The following is a 21,370-nucleotide window of genomic DNA, read 5'->3' as shown; positions in this document are numbered from 1 at the left end:
AACGGTATTATCCCCTTCTGACATCACAAGGGGAGCCAAATTTCAATGACCTATATTTTCACATGCTTGTCGAGAATGGTTTACCAAAACTAAGTTACTGGGTTGATCTTATTCACATTTTCTAGGTTGATAAAAGCACTGGGGACTAGGGTTGGGAATCGTTAAAAATTTTCCGGTTCCGATTCCGGTTCCAGTTCTGCCTAACGATTCCGGTTCTGATTCCGGTTCCATATAATAAAAAATAATGCACAATACTTAAACAATTCAATTTGTGTTTATTAATTACTGATAAAATATTTTAATTGTAAAATGATTAATATTTTCACTTTTTCAGTCACTAGGCCTATATCATTTATTCCTGTTGTAGTCCTCGTAAGATCCTACCTGTTGAAGTGAACATGATAGCAGCAGCAGTAGTTCTCAAACATATGATTTGAGATTTATATGCTGGAGCAAGTGTTTTGTCATATATCCTGAAAAGGCTGCTGTACAAGTAATAATTTTTGTATGTGCATGCGTATAGGCTTATATATAATGCATACATATATTTTGAAATATAAAAATCAGCAATCAGATATACGTTTCTTAACAAACATGCGTGTTCATATGCGCGGACTTCTTTTCGCCGGAGGCTGCTCGTCACAACATCAAGCAATGCTTAGGTTACTTAGCAACGGCTTTGGAGCGTCCACGCGCTTTGGAGAAAAGTGGAGCGATCACGTTTTCCGCGTGGGTTTAGATGCGAAATGTGAAGCAATTGAGCATAATGTGCATGGCCATTTCGGTCGGTGATGCTCGAGCCCCGGAGCGACCACGGGATCTGCGCGGCTATGTGCGTGTTTATTTTATCACTTTCATCCGTGAAACAACACACGGTTTAGGTACGTGACAAAATGACGTAACGCGCACGATTGCTTTGTTCCCACGGATGTGTTCCCAGCAGGTATTCAGCGCAAGATGCGTCGGTGACTTAAAATATCTGTTGTATCTTTGCTTTGATAATACCCCTAAAGCACATATACTAGTGACATAAATTACTTCCTCACGTTGATTCTCACGTTCGAATTTCCAAGATTGCTGTCGTAAGAAGAAAGTTATAAGCGAAGCAAAATTTGTCTCGTGTTTGGCATTTAAATCCTTTATGAAGGCGAGTATTTTTTTGTTTCAAACCAAATACTTTTTATAGAATATACATTTAACTTGAATTAGGTGAAGTTTGGGATTGATTGTAACATTCGCATGTGCTTTTTTAAGATCCGCAAGTGACGTTGTTCAAAAGCAGAATCGCCCATTCAATCATATTGGCTTCCAAAACTTCTCCGTTTTCATCAATCCGTGCAGTATTTTTCAAAGTAATCATACAGAACGAAGGATTAGAATCTATACATTACATTATTGGCATGATTTTGTCAAACATATAAATAAATACATGCATGCAACATGCATGCATTTATTGATTTATTAATGATAAATAACATAATCATCAATTAATGTATTAATAACATCTGACCATTTAAATTGCTCGCCAGCATTATTAGTCAATTAAGAAATGTTAAAGAAACAATGAAATGTTTCTTTAATATATAAAAATATAGCTTTTATTTGAGAGGGCTTTGATTTCATATGGAAAGATATGCGTGGATTGATGCTCTCGGTTTCATTAATTAGTGGTTAATCATAAATAATACAATTCTTATATATACCTTTTAAAAAGATGTCATCTTAACTTTGTTGGGCTGTTAATTACCTACAATTTGGTGTTTGAATTATGCAAATAGGCCAAGATATGAGGAAGTTATGATATTTTGAAGTGTTTGGTCAAGCGGAAGAGGTCACAGTTTTTCATAGTTTTCCTGTGTTAATTGGGTACAAAAATGACCCCCAATTTTCGAGTTTAAACATGCCATAACTTTCTTAATAATTATCAGATTTTAATCATTTAAAAAAAAAATTAAAGTTTGTTTCATTATCTATCATATGGTTATAATTATATATGAATTTTCTAGAATTTTTTTTTTTTGTCACATACCTACACGGTTCAAGTGAGGAACCTTTTTGGGGTTATAATGTCTGCACAGTGCTGAAAACGCATGTTGCTATACTGGTAGTGCAGATTGATACTTTTTCGCAACCTTGACCAAGAATATCTTACCTCATTGTTCCGCCCCCAAGCCAGCGGGTCATCACTGATATCGGTTTATAGCGCATTAACTCTTGAGTCTTATGTCCGTTTGCGTTCACGCAAACTTGAAGACATCTCGCTGGGTGAGACTGTACTTTATATTTTTCGTAGTTTTTGAAGTGCACGGCATCGCGGGTCGCACTGTACCGTCAACAGCCCTAGAATCCACACTTTTGACTTTTAGACATGTTTAACACGAAGTATACAAAGCTTACCTCAGCAGCCCGAGTGTTTTCTGTGGTAAGCTGCGTTAATTTGGTTGCGCGAGTGACTATAAACAGTGGCTCAACGTAATTAATATTCATGAGGTAAGAGACATAAGCGCTTTGCACGTGCCTCGCATCAGAACCGCTTTTAGAACCAAAACTTAAGAATTACGTGCGGTTCCGGTTCCTTTTAAAAAACGAATAAGAACCGGTTATCAGTTCCCAACCCTACTGGGGACCCAATTATAGCACTTTAACTGGAAAAAGTCAGAATTTTCATGGTATTTCCCCTTTAAAGGGACACTTCACCCATTTGCATTATGCTTTGTGTAGTTAGAACCCCAGTCATGTTTTTGAATGGTCATGCATAATTTCCTCAGTTGCCGCTGAGACAGGAGAAATACAGATTTCAGTGTTGCACTTCCTTCTTTCAATGATGTAAAAATCATCATTTTGCATCATTGAAAGAAGGAAGTCCAATATCTTTGTTGAGGTGGTGAGACTACAAACACCCATTTTCTCGGTCAAATAGGCACCAAATTCGAAATGTATGTTACATTTCGACTACAAATATGATGCACTTTCAATAAAGATTAATGTTTCTACGGGTGAAATGCTCCTTTAAGTCTTCTGGTGTCTCAGATGTTTCTCTCAAGAAAAAGACCCAAAGATCTTACAAAAGTCTCCAGTGTTTCAGAAGAAATCTTAAAATAATGTCACAAACTGAACTCAGATTGGCCAAGATACTAAAGCCTGCAATCAGAGAGACATCATTAAAAATATTCAATATGAACTTTCCATAGACTGTAAAAAACATGGACGTATGGTCAGTGATGTCACTTGTAGGTTTCTGAAGAGCATTTTTAAAGCCCGGCACTATCTTGGCAGCATTTCATTCCATATAACCAAAAATGCGGAATGTGGGAGGAGCTACAGTGCCTAATTGAAACCACGCCCATCTAGCTCAACTGTAGGAACAGCAATTCACCTGTCACTTAAGTGGCCACGCCCCTTAATTATGCAGAACTTAACAAAATTAACAAAAATTAACCCCCCTTACAGTTGTCGTGAAGTGCTAAATTAGCTATATTGACCCAAAACAGGCTGTAAACATTTTTTTTTCTACTGTAAAGTTGGGCATTTTAACATGGGGGGTCTATGGGATTGACTGTGTCTCATTTCTGTGTTGAATTCACGAGAGACCTTAAGGTTGACCCTTGGATACTTCCCTTTGGCTTCCTACACAGCTCTTATAAAAACAAACTATAAAATTTATACGACCCCCATACCAGTTACCCCATCTTCTCTTCTGTTCGGCCACATTTGAAACCATTGAAAGTGAAAACACAGTTGTGAAATTCCTAAGCAGTTTGGTCTTTTCTCCTCAACACAAAATATGTTTGACCAACAGCAATCCATATATGATTCACATGGTTTGTGGAGGGTAAAATATTCCTAAACTCAAGGTCCCGGGGTTTGGCGAGGCATATATCCTGCTGAGATGAACTAAGAGGCCAAACATCACAAGACAGCGGTCATGAAATAGGAAATCGGTGACATGTGATACATTAAGTGGCGAGTGGTCTTTACCAAAGATCGCCTGCGTTTGTAGCAGGAAAGGGATTCGATTTAAAGAGTTTTTCCGAAGAGACCCACGCCAGACGGAACAGACTCAAAGACCGATGAGTGTCGGTCACCAGGGAGACGGCAGATCCGATCGAACTCATGCTGAGGGTTGAAGGCAGTCTGACCCAGTTTTAACCGTCCTTACAGACAGTCAGTCAGTTTTTGCTTTGATACATTCAATGAGCGGAGCAGAACCAGACGCATGACAGCTTGACACACATGTTTTATCCATGTTGAAACCTCTGCGGGCTTACAGAAATATCTCAACAGCCATCTATGGGGTTATAAACCACACATACACAATTCTGTCAAGATCTCTCAGTAGATCTCTCAGTTTCCTGTGTAATATAGGAAGTTAAGAAGCAGCCTTTGTTCCTGTTGTGTGCTCATTTCGGGGTGTTTTTGTGTGTTCATTCAGGTCAAGGGTCAGACTAATAATGCAAAGCTACTTTATGATGTTGCATGTCAGAGGAATGAACAGCGATGCAAAAAGGACACCAAAAATTACTTAAAGGCTCAGGATCAGGTTCATTCAGGATTATGAGCACTAAATATGTGACCCTGTCTGTGATATATAAAACTGCATATATAAGCACTATCCTTTACAGCAGTAGATGGGAGAAGCATATTACCGGTGAGAATGTGATAGTGTCTGCGGTCTTGTTGATGCATTGCTGGTTTTATTTGCATAATAATCTGCACATTCTGCATAACAATGGAATTAGTTCTGCTCTGTCTCTTTAAATCTGCATGAATGTTAATAGAAATTGAGTTATTCAGACACTTTTCCTCTTGATACATTTTAAGTGGCAAACTTGCTTGCTTTGACAAATCCAGGTGCTGGTGTGCGTGCGTGCGTGCGTGTGTGCGTGTGTTTGTGCGTGCGTGTGACCTGATTTTGTGAACTCAAGAGAGGTAACATTCATTACAATTTCATCACAAAGAAAAATAGAGTACATCATTTATCATCTCAGTAACTTTATATCTGTAGCACTGAGTCAATTTAATATAAATAGTTTACATCATGTTTCACACAACAAATGTTTTAATTATTATAATAGTAAATTATTATAAAATAGAAATAAAATTAGAGAAGACAGACAGAAAGATAGATAGATAGACAGACAGACAGACAGAAAGATAGATAAATAAATAGACAGACAGAAAGATAGACAGCCAGATAGATATTCAGACAGATAAATGACAAGACAGGCAGAAAGATAGCCAGACAGGCAGTAAGATAGACAGACGACAGATAAATAGCCAGAAATACAGACAGAAAGATGGACAACCAGCCAGAAAGTGACAGAAAGAAAGACAGACAGACAGACAGACAGACAGAAATACAGACAGAAAGCCAGACAGATAAACAGACAGACAGAAATACAGACAACCCAATAGACAAAAAGACAGACAGAAAGATAGACAGCCCGATAGATATACAGACAGATAAACGACGAGACAGACAGAGAGACAGGCAGGCAGACAGATAGATAAACAGACAGAAACACAGACAGAGAGACAGACAGACAGATATACAGACAGACAGTTAAACAGACAGACAAATAAATAGACATCCAGATATACAGATAACCTATTAGACAAAAAGACAGACAGAAAGATAGACAGACAGATAGATATACAAACAGATAAACGACGAGACAGATAGATACATAGACAGACAGACAGACAGACAGGCAGGGAGACAGGCAGAAAGACAAGTAGAAAGATAGGCAGCCAGCCAGACGGAAAGACAGACAGACAGAAAGATAGACAGCCAGCCAGACAGAGAGAGAAAGAGACAGACAGACAGACAGACAGAAAGACAAACAGACAGACAGACAGACAGAGAGACAGGCAGTAAGATAGACAGACAGACAGACAGGTATAGAGAGAGAGACAGAAAGATAGACAGCCAGATAGATATACAGACAGACATACAGACAGAGAGACGGACATGGAGACAGGCAGATAGATAGACAGCCAGATAAACAAAGACAGATAAACAACGAGACAGACAGACAGGGAGAAAAAAAGACAGACAGATAAATAGACAGAAAGACCGACAGAGACAGACAGAAAGATAGACTGCCAGCCAGCCAGATAGACAGACAGGTAGAGAGACAGACAGACAGATAAACAGACATAGACAGACAGACAGACAGACAGACACCAACTGACCGTTAGATGACCCCTCAGTCTGAAGCGTTATATAATGATTTAACCCCTCAAAACTCTTTTGTTTTGCTCTTCCCTGCAAATAATGTCCAAACTGAAACACGGAGGAAAACACTATAAACAAACAGGCCTGAAATTGTTTATCAGCAAACACTACACAAGGTCCCTCTAGAATGAATATAGATGAGCGTCGAGTTCTCGCCCTCGGCAGACATAAACAATGAAAAACGGTTTAGAAGTCTGCAGTGTTCCTCAGAGAGCCTCCATCTGCTGCAGGCGAGCAACCACAGCATCACCACTGGTTTGAGAGTTACAGTGTAATACACAAATGACTTAATGCATCAACATACCGAATGGCAAAGCGGGCATCCTCGAAGGCAGGTGAAAAGGGCACCGGAGCACAGAAGAGGTGAACAAAGAGGATTCTGGGAGTTTGCATTTGTGGGACCTCTGGAGCAAATACGGGTCAGATCAGCTACGGTGCGTATGAAAAACAAAATATTTTAAATCTTAATTAATTATATTAAATGTTGTTGAACACCAGGTGCTGTTTCAGTTCAGGCTTGCTACCTAAACATATTTGGTGTAATACGGCAAGATTACGCATCAATGAGGGTGGGGCTACACATGATAAACCATCTCATTACAGGTCGCTTTATCAAGTTACACCAGATTATTTATCTGGTCAGGATGTGGTTAAAGTGGGTATACCCAAATCATAAACACACAGTATACATATTAATGTGATTGAAGCTGTATTGTTAAAACAGGCATGGAAATCACTGCGGAATATCAGAATTTGGCACAATACTCTAATGTGGTGACAATGGCACAAATGTTACTAAAAAACAAACAGATGGGAAACATACTGCTGCCAAACCAAAAACCTCATATTCATACTTCATGTTTTCTTATGATCCAGATACATTCTCAATAAAATGCTGGATTTGGATGAAAAAGCACAGATCTGAATTCCAGAGATGATGATTTTTTCATCTGCGGAAACTTGTCTGCTCTCCTTTCGGAAATGCTCAGTTATGTTTTAGACAGGATCCTGTCTGGGAATGTGTTATTGTACTTATTTTTAATGTGGATCTCTATAAATGAAGTGATGAATGCAGGGGTGGAAAGGGGAACAAGGTTTGGGTTTTATGGGCTTGTGAGAAGGTTGGATAAGATCTGTTTGTTCAGATGGTTTGAGACGTCGCTCTGAGGAGGAAAAGAATTGATCAGCAGGTGTGATTTGTCAGGTGGACAGACTCAACTATTCGTGTACCCATATTGTGCTTAACTTTAATGTCATTCCAAACCAATGTGACATTTACATTTGGCAGACACTTTCATCCAGTGACTTACAATGCATTAAAGTATACATTTATCAGCATGTGTGTTCCCTGGGTTCAAACCCATGACCTTTTGAAAATCATCCAAGCCACTGTAGCCCACAAATACTGGTTCATTTGCATCCTTATATTGTATCCCACATTCAATTATGGCACATTAGGTTTGATAAATGATAACAAAATTACATTTTTAATAAACATTTTGAAGCAGTGCTGCTTTCAATCATTTGAATTGACAGACATAATACTTTTGAAAAAAAAATATGCAAATATTTTAATTTATGTCTTAACTTCTAGATGTATGAAGTAAAGGTTATTATATTAAAAATGCATTGCCAAATTTTGTTTTGGGAAACGGTTTCATTAGGACAAGATGTTCTTTGCAAAGAAGACAAAATAGATTGAGTGCTATCATCTGTCCTTCAGACTTACAAAACACACAAGGGCAGATAACACGTTCGACGTCTTTTCCTCCAGAGTTTGTGTAACCCTGATCTATCTGTGCGTGTTTTCTAGGAGTTCAACAGTGAGTGGAAATGCTGAAGTCACCTGTTTGTTTCCCAAATGTTGATCAAGCATTGTGTAAGTGTTTCCAGGCAGCAGGGAGGGTCATCATTGTGTCCCACCCGGCACTAATTTCTAATGAAAAAAAGGTTTGAACTTTTACCTGAGTACTAATCTCTACATTAATGCTCAACTTATGTCTCCCACCATCAAACCAATAGGAAACCAATTATCTTATTAGGTTTCCTTTTCGGTGTTAATGTTTTTCTTACTCAAACAGGAACAATACAAAAGTTAAAGATATTTTGACCAATAAGCACTCTTCTAGAGAACATTTAAAGGGACAGTTCGTCCAAAACAAAAACTTTGTCATTATTTACTCATCCTCATGTTGTTTGAACCCCCAATGTCTTTGTTTTTCAGAACCCAAATGCATTTTTCATGTGTTTTAATGGTTTTTGGGTACTATAGGTGTGTGAGGCAATCACCCAAGTGTTAAAAATATAATGCACTAGACTCGTTTCATATATTTGTCTCGTGTCAGGAAAACATACACCGCTTTACCTTCTTCTTGTGGATAGAGCTTGTTTTAGTTGTTACACATTAATTTAAAAATAAACATCTTAAAACTGCCTAAACAACAGTTCAGACACAGAAAATGTGCACTGAAAGAGAGGCACACGTCAGGACTCTCAGCAAATAATGGATAATGTTTTAGTTTGTTTTTCACCAAACCTTGTGCACACATTCAGGACACTTAAAATACGTATATATGGCACGAGTCAAGTGGAGTTATTTGTTTAACACTTTTGAGTCCCTTTGAAGCTTGAAGAGGTGGTCACCATCTCCTAGTAACCAGAAAACCCAAAACAACACTTTAAAAAAATCTATGTTTGGGTTGTGAAAAACATAAAGCAAACATTGGGGATCAAACAACATGAGGATGAGGAAATAATGACAGCGTTTGTGATTTTGGGTGAAATATGAATTTAAGACAATTAACTAAAAAAAAAAAAAAAATTATATATATATATATATATATATATATAGCAGCCACTATTAGCACCAACCTGGCAACCACACACAAGACTATGCATTTATGATTATGCATAAATGTAATTGTTTACTAAACATTGAAGATATTATGCCATTGCAACTATTGTTATAAGAAACCAGCCAATAGGCTTTATGCCCAGCTGCACTTCTTCCTGAACTTCAGCCAGCTCCTTGTTTCCTGTCTGCCATTATTGGACAAACTGATTAATCCAGGTGTGTCTGATTATTGTTGTTGTGACTACTGAGGTCAGGCACGCCTGGATTAATCAGTTTGTCCAATAATGGCCGACAGGAAACAAGGAGCTGGCTGAAGTTCAGGAAGTAGTGCAGCTGGGCATAAAGCCTACTAGGCCACGACTGCTGTGAACAAAGACAGCTAACAGTATGAAGGATTTTTATTTCCACGTCTTGTAAAGTCTGCTCAGCCCTGCAGGACATTTTTTAAGAGACACCGTGCTTCTGTTTTCTATGGGGGATTGGTAGTTTTGTTGAGTACACACCGTATTGAATATCTAGTACCCCTCAAAAATGGGGTAATAACCATGTACACAGCTCGTGCCAAAGAGCCAAAAGTAGGTCAATGAACAAGCCACGGCACAACACGGTAATTATTGTGTGTTTGTCTTCAAAAAAATGTAGGAGAAAAGAGATTTTTACGGCACAAATCCACCTTTTCCCTACTATACACGTATGGAACGAGGATTGGTTTATGACCTCTAGCGTCAAACCATCCAGCGTCAATGCGGTCTATCTTTACATAGCCTGAATGCCCTGCGATCATGATGTGTACCACCGCCAGACGACTCAAGAGCTGGATGGATCATTTCCATAAATAACTAGCAGGAGACCAGACCAAAACCACACATTCACTTCCCCAGACTCGACCTCAGGATCTAGCCCATTCTAAACATCTCCCAGCAGAGGTTCTCCGCACGGACGGATCAAATGAGGAAAGCAGAAAGGAATGGGAAATCTATGTGTTTGATTTCTATTAAAGGGATCAAATCAAAAAGAACAAAATTTGTCTTTGATCTTTTAAGATGAAACAGCTTGAAGATAAATCTATAACTGTCAGAAATCAAAACGTTCCCTCTAGTTCAAAAAGACACCATGTTGATTTAGTGAAAAAAATGTGTACTGTAAAATGTATAAAACACGGTTTATAAGTGTAAATTATATTACAACATTTCAGGATCTTTTGCAATGGGGCAAAGGAACAAAAAAGCAGAAACGAAATAACCAGGAACAAATAAAAACAGGAAGAACTACCAGTAAAGCCGTTAAAAAAAGAATGAAATAGAAAGTGAAGAAAATTGTCATATTGTATGAGAGAAAAGAGATGAAAGACCAAAAGGAAGAAAAAGATGGGGAAGATGTATGTGTACTTCCAGACATAGAGGTGTCTCACACTGGAAATTGAACTGTCAACACCCCACCGGGCATCATCACTCACATCACACAAACTTACACACACAAACACAACTCTCTCAGTGCAATGCAATTAAACTTCTAAAGAGGAAACCAGTGAGATGAAGAGAGAGAGAGAGCTTTATGGTGCAATGGTGTCTAAACTAAGTAATTATTTAATTATACTCTTCAATCATCTATTGTTTTATTTTGTTTGAGGACTCGGAGAACATTTACTCTAATCTCAAAATGATATGGTTATCTCAGTCACCACAAAAAGCCCTCACAATCCTTTATAATTTGAGCTGTGACGTAACAAATTATATTAAAAAAAATAATGTTACATACACCATGAATCTGATGAATTTGAGTTCCTGTAGCTCCACTGGTAGCATCACAACCACTTTGGGTTTGATTCCCAGGGAATACACGTAAAAAAATCCATAAATCTGTTTGGATAAAAGCTGCATAAACATAAATAAATTGTAAGCAATGCTTCCTGAGAAAGTAAACAGGGTCTCTGGTAAACAAATATTACAGCATTTCACAAGTCTTCAATTCAAGAACTGCTTCTTGTTATGATGATACCATCTTTCAACTTTCTCATGTACTCGCAGAAAAAAAAGCACAAAAGCGGTCACTGTGGTATATTATGCACATTTCTGTGTACTATTTGAATACTTTTGTAAAGATATACAAGATGAATTTCAATTTCTCATGTTTTGCACGTATCCTTTATATATACAGTATGTCAATCTGACATATCTTCACGATTCCTCTTTCACATCTACAACATCCAAAACCCTGTGGTCAGCAAATGAAAGACGCTTTGTTGTACCTTTGCAAAATCGTAAAAAGATAATCTCCCAAACTTTGTCTGGCCAGCCACATCTCTCACAACATTCAAAACACAACATTCGTGAACACATAAGAGGAACATGTTGAAAGCATTGCATATTAAAAAATAAAAAAATATAATCTTCTGTCCCTCCCTAAACTCTAATGATCAGTGAAAAGGGAGTGTGTATGGCACTTCTCATGTTATTGCATTACTGTATGACAAATTGCTTATAAAAATCATAAAAATGCTAAATGCCTAAATATAGAGTAAATCAAATGTCCACATACAGTATAAACTAGAAATTTACATGCATGCATGTTTAAATATGCATGGTTTCATAATATTTTGTATGAATGGTCTTAAATCATATATTGTATGGAGATCTTCAAACAAGCATCCTGATCTGAGGTGATGTAACTCACCAAATAAAACCCCTCCATCACCAGACAGACACAGTTGACGCAGTTCTTTCTTTCTTCGCCTTGGCTTTCAAACGCACGGGATTCCAGCGCATTTCTACGTAGCTACAGGGTCAGAAGAGGTCAGTGTGATTATAAAGGAGCCGGAGAGACACACAGAGATGAATGAGAGAGGCTGTCAGGAGTTGCTGATTCCACAGGAAACTCTTCTGATTAGATCTGTTGATGGATTGGATGGGCGGTTCACTCACTCACTCACAGTATCTGAAGGACCTGAGCTGCTAACACAATGGTCTCAGGTTCAATCTCAAGAAGAAGAGATCCCCTTCCAATCAACACTGTGCCCTTGACCAAGCAGTTTGTCTTGGATGTTTCTCCTGATATGTCTTGAGAAATAAAGAAACGTTTCAAGTTACTTTGAGTTAATTGTTTTGGTGAGACATGTTAAAGGGACACTCCACGTTTTTTGAAAATATTCTCATTTTCCAGCTCGCCTAAACATTTGATTCTTATAGTTTTGGAATCCATTCAGCGGATCTCCGGGTCTGGTGCTACCACTTTTAGCATAGCTTAGCACAATCCATTGAATCTGATTAGACCATTAAGCATTGCGCTGAAAAATAACCAAAGAGTTTTGATATTTTGTGCATTGATATTACGCAGCAGCTGAAAATAGTCCCCATAGTATCTTTCAATGGCAGGGGACTATTTTCGGGCACTGCGTAATATCATTGCGCCTGCTGCAGCCATGTTACGGCAGTAAAGTGCTTGATTATTACGCCAGAATGAGAGTATAGTTTCTAGCCATATCGGCCTAGAAAATACCAACTTTTAATTTTCTGTAGGTCTTAGTACACAATGTAACTACAGAAGAGTCAAGTTTAAAAAAAGAAAAATATTGAAACTCTTTGGTCATTTTTAAGCACAATGCTAATGGTCTAATCAGATTCAATGGATTGTGCTAAGCTATGCTAAAAGTGGTAGCGCCAAATCCGGAGATTAGCTGAATGGATTCCTAAATGGTAAAAATTAAATGTTTAACTCTAGGGGAGCTGAAAATTGAGAATATTTCTCCCTTCAGATATCTCAGACTTTTGAATTCTCTGGGTTCAAACCCATACTCTTTTGTGGTACTAATGTGATGCACTGAGCTATAGTGTTTAGTTTTTAGTAATTTTTCAGTAGTATGTGTGTTTATCCTGGGGATCAAACTCATGGCATGTGTGTTAGCACAGCTAGCACAATGCAGCACCAATTACCAACAGGAACTCAAGTTCTCTTTTGAAACTCAGGAAACGCATGTAAAATTATTTGGATCTATTTTTCACTCCGAAATGCTCCAATTGTTCTTCATTTCCATCTCATTGGTGTCTTGGAAAAATCAATGAGATATTGAAAAGCTCTTTTTGATTTTTCTTTCCTTTGGGTTCCTTAGAGTTTCTGCACCAAGACATTTTAAACTAGGCATCGTAAACCCGACTGCATTTCATCCTAACTTCCTGCATGGAATGGTGCATTTCTATGCACACAACCTGTCACAGAGGAGCACGCTTTTACGCTGTGCTGCACACACTGCAGCTCTTTTCTGATTGTTTCCTCAGATTTTTCCACGACTGTCCAAAATCTCCCAAAACACAAATTCGATTCAACATAAAACCACACGCACTCTCGTTGAGCATTGAACTGAGCACTAGTGGTGCTCACAGAGTCAAAACAGCATGCGTTCATTGTGCTGAAGCCCGCGCATCGAGTTTCTATTGGCTAGCTCAGCTCTAAAACAAAAACAGTTCAAGCGTCACACACTAACAACCTTAAACCTCCAGTACTACCACAAATCTCCTGCCATTGGAAACCATCGTTATGGCAACGGCTGGGAACAGAAAATAGTGCGGCGAACTAAAACTAAAAACACTCTTCCCTCATTATTTCATGTTCCGACATCGCAAACAAAATGTTTTCGGTTATACAATCCTATATTGAAATAGCTCTCAGAGAAAATTTATTCAGTCTCTTAAATTTTATTAACAGATAAAGAGGTTTTAACAGCAATGTCATTACTCAACAATAGTATTAAAACTGCAATTTGTCAAACTGACATTTCCATTGAAATTGGTTCAAATGAAAAAAAAAAATCCTAATAATAAGATTAACCCAAATAAAGTAAGGAGACTTGTAATGCTTGCAAGCTTTACTAATTAACCATTTTATCCTAAAGAGACAAACAATTAAAAACTTGTAAAGAAACATTCATGTTTAACCTTGTCACTGTGAGAGAAATGAGGAAGCCATTTGTAGGATGTTTGTGAAGGAAACAGGTGCACAAAAACACAATATCATACCGCACTCTCCATCGTACAAGTTCCAGTTGTCTCTAACGCACAACAAATGCTTGTTTTGAGATGCATGATTGGAGATACGATTGTAGGCCTGAAACAAAGAGTCTACAGGAACTAAGAGACGAATGAGACCTGAGAAAGCTAAAAAAGCACAAGGACTATATTAGAGCTCACTGTGCACTGTAACCCACAATCTAATGCACTCGACTTGACCTTGCAGTATGATGATGAATGAACTGAAAGCATCAGCCGCAATTTTAACAATGTTTTTCTTGATTCTTTTCTTGACTTTTTATTTTTGTTTGACAGAGCTAGCTTAGAAGAATTACAGCAACATTTATATTTATAACATAATTGTATTAAAAACATTGACGATTTTTTTTCTAGAGCACTTTCAAAACCACCATGACACATGCGCTTTTTAAAAATAACTACTGTAAAGTATTTAGTAAGCAGTACTTTATTTTTGGTATTTAGCTACAGTGTATCTGTATTTCTTATTAGCATAATAAAAATGGACACTTCATATTAATACATGACTGGTTTTGTGGTCCAGGGTCACACGAGTCGCACGGGTATATTTGTAACAATAGCCAGCAATGCATTCTATGGGTTAAAATAATCTTAAAGGGGACAGAGAATGAAAAAACATTTTTACCTTGTCTTTGTTGAATAATGGTAGTCTACCCGCATTCACTAATATACAAAAAGTTCTAGACATGCTAAACATCCCAGTCTCATAGAAATTCCTCTTTTAGAAATGTCAGCCAGAAAACGGCCCAATCTGAAAAACTGATGCTTATGACATCACACGCATCTTACTGCCCCTCCACTTTAAAATAATTGGCTACATTTTTTGAGTGGCAGCAAAGTCAGCCAATCAGTAATGAGATTGCAAGTTAAGCCAGTAGGGGGAGCTAAATAGGTGCAAAACCACTTGTTTAAAATCCCCCACCCTAATAGAGCTATCTGAGAGAGGTTTTTAGGAAGCTTTTAAAGCATTACATACCCAAACTAATTTTTTTTGTCTACATGTCACATCACAGAACAAGAATAAATACCCCGTTCAATCATTCTATGTCACCTTTAATATTAAGATATTAAGTAAAAATCATGTTCGATGAAGATATTTTGTAAATTTCCCACTATAAATATCAAAAATGTATTTATGACTAGCAATATTGTTAAGGACCTCATTTGGACAACTTAAAGGGCGATTTTATCCATATTTAGATTTTTTTGCACTCCAAGATTCCAGATTTTCAAATAAATGTATATCGTCCAAATTTCATACTATCATAACAAACCATACATCAACGGAAAGCTTATTTATTCAGCTAAATCTCAATTTACCCTTATGACTAATTATACAATAAAAAATCATTGCTAAAATGAATTTGCATGAAGACAAAAGCTTATTTCTAAAGCTGTAAACAAAAAAGTAATTTACAAAGTGAATGAGTTGAACTAATTTTACATTAAATTAAAATCTAAACAACTTTTAAAACTGAAACTGAAACCAAATGACAAAATTGAAGTTAAAATCTATTTTATTTGTAGTTTAGTAATTCATTTGTAGTCTGAACCTGATGATAGCATGCTGTACAGTGTCTTGTGGTCTGCATGTTTTTAAGTCAGCTGCATTGCCTATATGTGTGAATGCAGACATCAACAGGCAGTCACACCTCAGTCTTCTGTTGATATGAGCATCGCAGGGCGTTTCCTCTCACCTCTTTAACTTCAGTGTAAAAACATTTTTCTACATTCTGATACTGCACTACTGGTGAGTACAACTCCACTAAATTATTGCTTTTATATAGAGATTACTCGTATGAGAAAGGTTGACTAACATTAAGATCTTTTGTTCAGATGTGCATTTATCAAAAAGCAGCATATTTCTTTAGGACTAAAACAGAATTTGAATTCAGGAATAAAGACTCGCTTTCATAAAGCTTTCTGGGTGTATAACATAAAAAAATTATTTTTTTAAACGCAAGGGTTCTCTTGTTCAAAACAAGAACCATAATTACATAAAAACAACCTTAAACAAACACAGTGTACCATTTCTGCATTTAGGGTATACGGGTTGATATGATTCTGAATTGAGCTACAGTAATAATTATTATATTAGGCCCAATAATTTTTCACTTTCTTTCATAGACGTTTGCAATAACGCAATGTTTGACTCGGTCTAAAAGACAAAGCATGCGGACCTAAATGTTAAGAAATAAGTTAATATAAGTTGTCATATGTCAATAAAATATATTGATGGCATGACAGTGGCAGATGAGCAAGCAAACAAGCAGCAATGTTCATAGATCAACCTCAAGTGCATTTCATGACAGGAAACCACATCCAATGATAAACATGTTAATAGTCCAATGCTTAACCCGAGTGGTAAATTGGTTACAAGAAAACAAAATGTTCATCCAGTGTGAATTTAAACAGAAAATAAACAAAAAAGCAGATACAATCTACCGTGACCATAATTTAAACTACCAAACTGAAGCTCATGTAAAACTAGTCTCATTATTATAGTGCCTGTGGTCATAACAAGCAAACAGGTTCAAGCTGTTTGTCATCACGGAATGTAAGATCTTGTTCAAAATCCAACTTTAAGTAACCTCAGGCAAGCAGTTTTCATCCACAGTGCTGGACAATTGTGCTGTTTCTGTTGTCATTGCAACAGACTTTTATAAGTCAAGTGTCGTAATTTGTATACAGTTTAGCCAATACGTTTACAGAATGCACAAAATGTTAATAATAAAGAAAAAAAAAATAAGAGGAAACTTACAAATTGCTGTTTGTTTTTTATTCAGTAGTGCCCTGATCAATCTTTTTCACATATCAGACTTTACATCCCCCTGATTCTTAATACTGTATAATGTTGTACAATCAACGTCTGTTTTAGTTGTTCATTCATTATGTTTCATCTTGATCTAAGATGTTAAACTGCACACTGATCTTCATAAAGATCCTCCAGGTCCTGAACATTCTTTTCTTTTCTGGTAGCGTTTGCATATTTGACTCCTTTTAACAGTGATGATGTTGAGATTAACACTGAAAACATCAGAAAAACTCATTTTAAATTATACAAACATCACTGAAGCAACACAATACAAGAGCCCAGGGGCGTGTAAACTTTTGAACAGGATAATGTCAGATATTATTGTGTTTGCTGGGAAACATGTAAACATCTTAAAGCAGGGACTTTTTGTGAACAAGGGCTACCACAATGGAGTGTGTCTGCTGCATTTTGTTAATGACACAGGTGTAAATAAAGTTTTTTGACATTAAGGTACACGGTTAACGTTGTTTCTCTACTAACTTGTAAAGTAAAGAAAACTTATATTCTATTGCTTTTTATAAGCACAGCGGCATCGAAGTTAGGTGTTGTTTTTATATTGCTGAATCAAAAGTAAGTTTAACCACAATTTAAAATGTTATCGTAACCATTTCAAAATACATGCTATTAACATTGTTAATGCATTTTACTGTACGAACAATACTGTATAAACATAACATAATTACAAAACCAGCAAACTATTGCATGCACATACGGCACAAAACATGATTATTTATTTAGATTTCAGAATGAGCACGTTTGTCATAAATAATAAATATGCTGCGGTCTGTCCGCTGATCTGATACTGTAATGAAGATGAATATATAATAACTGTTCAAAAAGCAAAATGTATAACTTTCAATAAATATATACATGCTTAGGACGTTTGCGTTGTACTAATGTACAAGGAGACTTCAGATATAAAAGTGGAGACTGGTAAAGTAGTGTTTTATTAAAATCTGATAATGTCCAATTCATGTTATAGAATGTTTGGGTACACCAACATGGCGGCGCAGTGGCTTCACAATTGTAACATCATCATGTGCAATCCAGTCATTTATATAGATTAGCGCTACTGCGACAATGCACGTGCTTCCAATGAAACACAGTTTCTGAAGGGCAGTACTAAATAAAAAATAAGATCTTTAAGCAAAAAATATAATAATCAAATCTCAACATCAAATGTACAATAGTCATTGTAACTTAGAGAGGAAAGGGGGACGTTTAGGCTGGTTATCGAATGGTACTCAAAAGACTGCAGATGAGGTTAAAGGGATAGTTCACTCAAAACCAAACCGTTCATGGACCTCATTCACTTCTACAGAAGGAAAAATAAAACTATGAAAGAAACATGTGGTCTATGAACATGTTGGTAACAAACATTTCTCAAAATATCTTCCTTTGTGGTCATCCAAACAAAGACATTTATGTAGGTTTGTAACAACGTGAGACTGAGTAAATGATGACAGAATTTTTATTTTTGGGTGAACTATCCCTTTAAGTCCTCTATGCTTAAGTACTGTGATTTTATGAGTATTAAATAGAGCCTTTAAAATGATGTTTGAGAAGGCTTATCACAGTCATGGAGTACCTGGATGCATGCTAATAGGCTATGAAGAAGTGAGCTCATACTACAATTTTAAAGTTACTATCATTGACATGATGACTAACTGAGAGCAGCGCTGCGTAATTTCCTAGAAATGCCGCCGTCGCCATGTACGTCTTCACTAAAACTTCTACCCCCTGGCGCTCCTCTGCTGTAACGTCACAGCAGGATTTGGCCCCCAGAGCGCTACCCAATGAGCGCTCGGTATGTAAATGAGATCTTGCAGGTTCGTCAGCGTCGCGCGTGGAACTCCTCCCATTAGCGCTCAGTGTAACCACGGATTCTCGAACCCGTCGCACGCATACCGTTATCCCTCCGATCCCGCGACGCGAAGTAACTGCGGTCAAAATGCCCGTTTAGTGTCTACGAAAGTTTCTTCTGACTTTATTACGGATTCTCTTTCCTTACTGGAGTTACTGGACTGCTGAGGACGATCATCATGAAGTACAAAGTAAGTGACGCTTCATTCACGAGCGCGTTATTTCCGTAAACTCCATCAGTGCGCGTTCAGTTTATGAGAGTAAAAAACGTAAAGTAGAAAATAACATGTTTATCATAACTTTCTTTGTTATTGTACGTGAACGTGGTTTATCGGTGCAGAAAATATTACAAAATATAATGGTTTTCATTACAAACACCATTATGAACCATACGCTGTTTACCATCAAAACCATTACAAAAGTCTTAATACTTTATGATTTGGGTATGTTTAATGGTGCCTTATTGGTTTCTATCCACCAGACAGCATCCCAACAATATATTACCAGTAAAGGTTCATTTGTGTGATGGTTTCTGTTGTTTTTCAGCAGTGATATCATAGATAAATGGATAGATAGATGTTACTGATAATGTTATATTATATAATATAAATAGCAAACTATTTCCATAAAAAATGCGTAAAATGAGTGTCTTTTACAAACAGTATGCATCACTTCATCATTAGCATGATTAAAGTGTTTGTGTAGCTCTATATGATTTAAACTATACAAACAGAAGAGAAATAATATACCTGGAGAGATTTGGAGAACTTGGTGTTGTTTCTCTGGTTAAATACTCTTTAACTTAACAACCAACTGGCTCCAGTCTGGCACAACAACATTTGTATGTGAAACCAACCATGCATTTATTGGATGACTGGTATGATCCAACAGTAAAGCGTAAATCACATCATTTATTGAAACCTCCATACAAAAGCGCTCCTTAAGAGCTTTTGTGGCGAGTCTTGTAATAAATGATGTGATTTACACTCTGCATTTTTAACTCGAGTTACTTAAAGCCACTTGAGGATATACGAGGCCATTCATTACCCGAGTGTCCAACCCCTTTTCCAATTTGAGTCTGGCTGTGATTGTGTAACTTGATGTTTTAAAGCAAACAGCATGGATTTTGTTGAGAGTAACAGAGTTTGTGTTATACTCAGCGTTTCTAGTGGAGAAGGAAAATAAAAACACTCCAGGACTGGATGTGCATGACAGCGTTTGATTTGTGCATGGATCGCCCTTTAAACGGCAAGGTTTTCTGAGGGGCTTTTCTAAAGACGTCACATAGAAAATGATGAATAGACTTAATAATGACTTGTGTATCTTTGATCCAGTCTGACTTGGTCGCAGTGATTTTCAGCCAGGGGTCTGTATAAGAGACGAGTTACGAATGATCCAAGACTGAGTTTGGTTGGTAAATAGAAAAGTAAGAGATTTAAATGGCTCATATTCGAGTTAATCTTTATCAGTTTTTAAGGAAATGCATTGCAAAATGTATGTTGATCAGTCTTTTTTTATATTATAGCGCAAGAGGTCACGGGTTCGAACCCTATGAACACATAAAAATGTATACCTTGTAATGATGTACTATAAATCGCTTTGGATATAAAGTGTGCCCCAAATGCATAAATGTAAATTCTTATTTGTTGTAGAAGGGGTAATTGAGCCATCCTGAAGGGGCTGCGATTTGGGGAAACGCCAGTTTATTCTGTATAGGTTACCATTTAATATTATTTGTAACATTAACCAAAAAGCAAATCCTCTAAAGAAACAAACTTTAGATGTGAGTGATGTGAGATGCTTAAAATGTCTGAACTTTAGCCAAGTCTGTACATCCAATCCAAGTACACACAGCGTGGGGGCAGCTTTTTCATTTAGGGGAAACTTGGCTCTTGTGTGAGATTCCTCCTCATTTGCATAGTCTTTGAGGCTCTCGGCCCTTTGGGAAGATTTGCTTCCTACTTTGGTAGGAGATTGGATCTGTTCTTCCTGAATGGAATGCTTTTGTCCGTTTCACACTATCTGGGGAATGTGGAGCACTTGGCAAGACACGGACTGTTGGTGTGTATCAGACTGTTTGGATTCCTCTTCTGTATGGCAATGATTGTTTGGGATCAGTGAATGAAATGTGTTACAAATCAAAGATACTTCCTTTCGTTCCCTTCATTTCTATTTTTATCTGGATGCATTCAGCATCCATGAGATCATCTCCACAACATAACTGTTAAATCTGACTTCACATTTTAAGACTTGAGTAATAAACAAAACCACTCAAAACAGTAAAACCAGTATTTAAAGCAAATAGAGACCGTATACAGTCTGTCACTGGGGGTGGTACTTTTTCAATCAGTACACCTTTTCTCTAAAGTAGTTCACACTGGTACCTAAGAGGTACATAATGGTACCAAATGTATACATTCTGTACCTAAATGGTACATATTAGGAACCATTTAAAGGGTACTGTCCTAGTGATGGCTAGGGACCTTTTGACCAATGTTTATTCTGATTGGATGAGCCACATTTGTATTTACTCGTGTAAATAAAGTGTAAAGCAGCCAACT

The 21,370-nt window shown here is 37.1% G+C and overlaps 1 protein-coding gene across 2 annotated transcripts in view; it reads left to right on the top strand.

Moving 5' to 3' along the window:
- The first annotated feature begins 15,759 nt into the window (after nucleotides 1-15,759).
- nedd9 (neural precursor cell expressed, developmentally down-regulated 9) overlaps nucleotides 15,760-21,370 on the top strand; it is a 30,775-nt gene continuing 25,164 nt past the window's right edge. The window contains exon 1 of one of the 2 annotated variants that reach the window (XM_065284804.1): nucleotides 15,760-15,881. Coding sequence is in view for 1 of the 2 variants with exons in the window: in XM_065284796.1 (XP_065140868.1) it covers nucleotides 18,989-19,000 (12 nt within the window). In the remaining variant the exon portion in view is untranslated. Of the gene's footprint in view, nucleotides 15,882-18,800; nucleotides 19,001-21,370 lie in introns of those variants that run through there. The other variant, XM_065284796.1, reaches the window with a different exon arrangement.

Source organism: Paramisgurnus dabryanus, chromosome 19 (genome assembly GCF_030506205.2).
Source record: "Paramisgurnus dabryanus chromosome 19, PD_genome_1.1, whole genome shotgun sequence".
In the NCBI taxonomy this organism is placed as follows: domain Eukaryota; kingdom Metazoa; phylum Chordata; class Actinopteri; order Cypriniformes; family Cobitidae; genus Paramisgurnus; species Paramisgurnus dabryanus.
The sequence above is the reverse complement of the archived record's forward strand: the minus strand, read 5'-3'. Positions and strand labels throughout refer to the sequence as shown.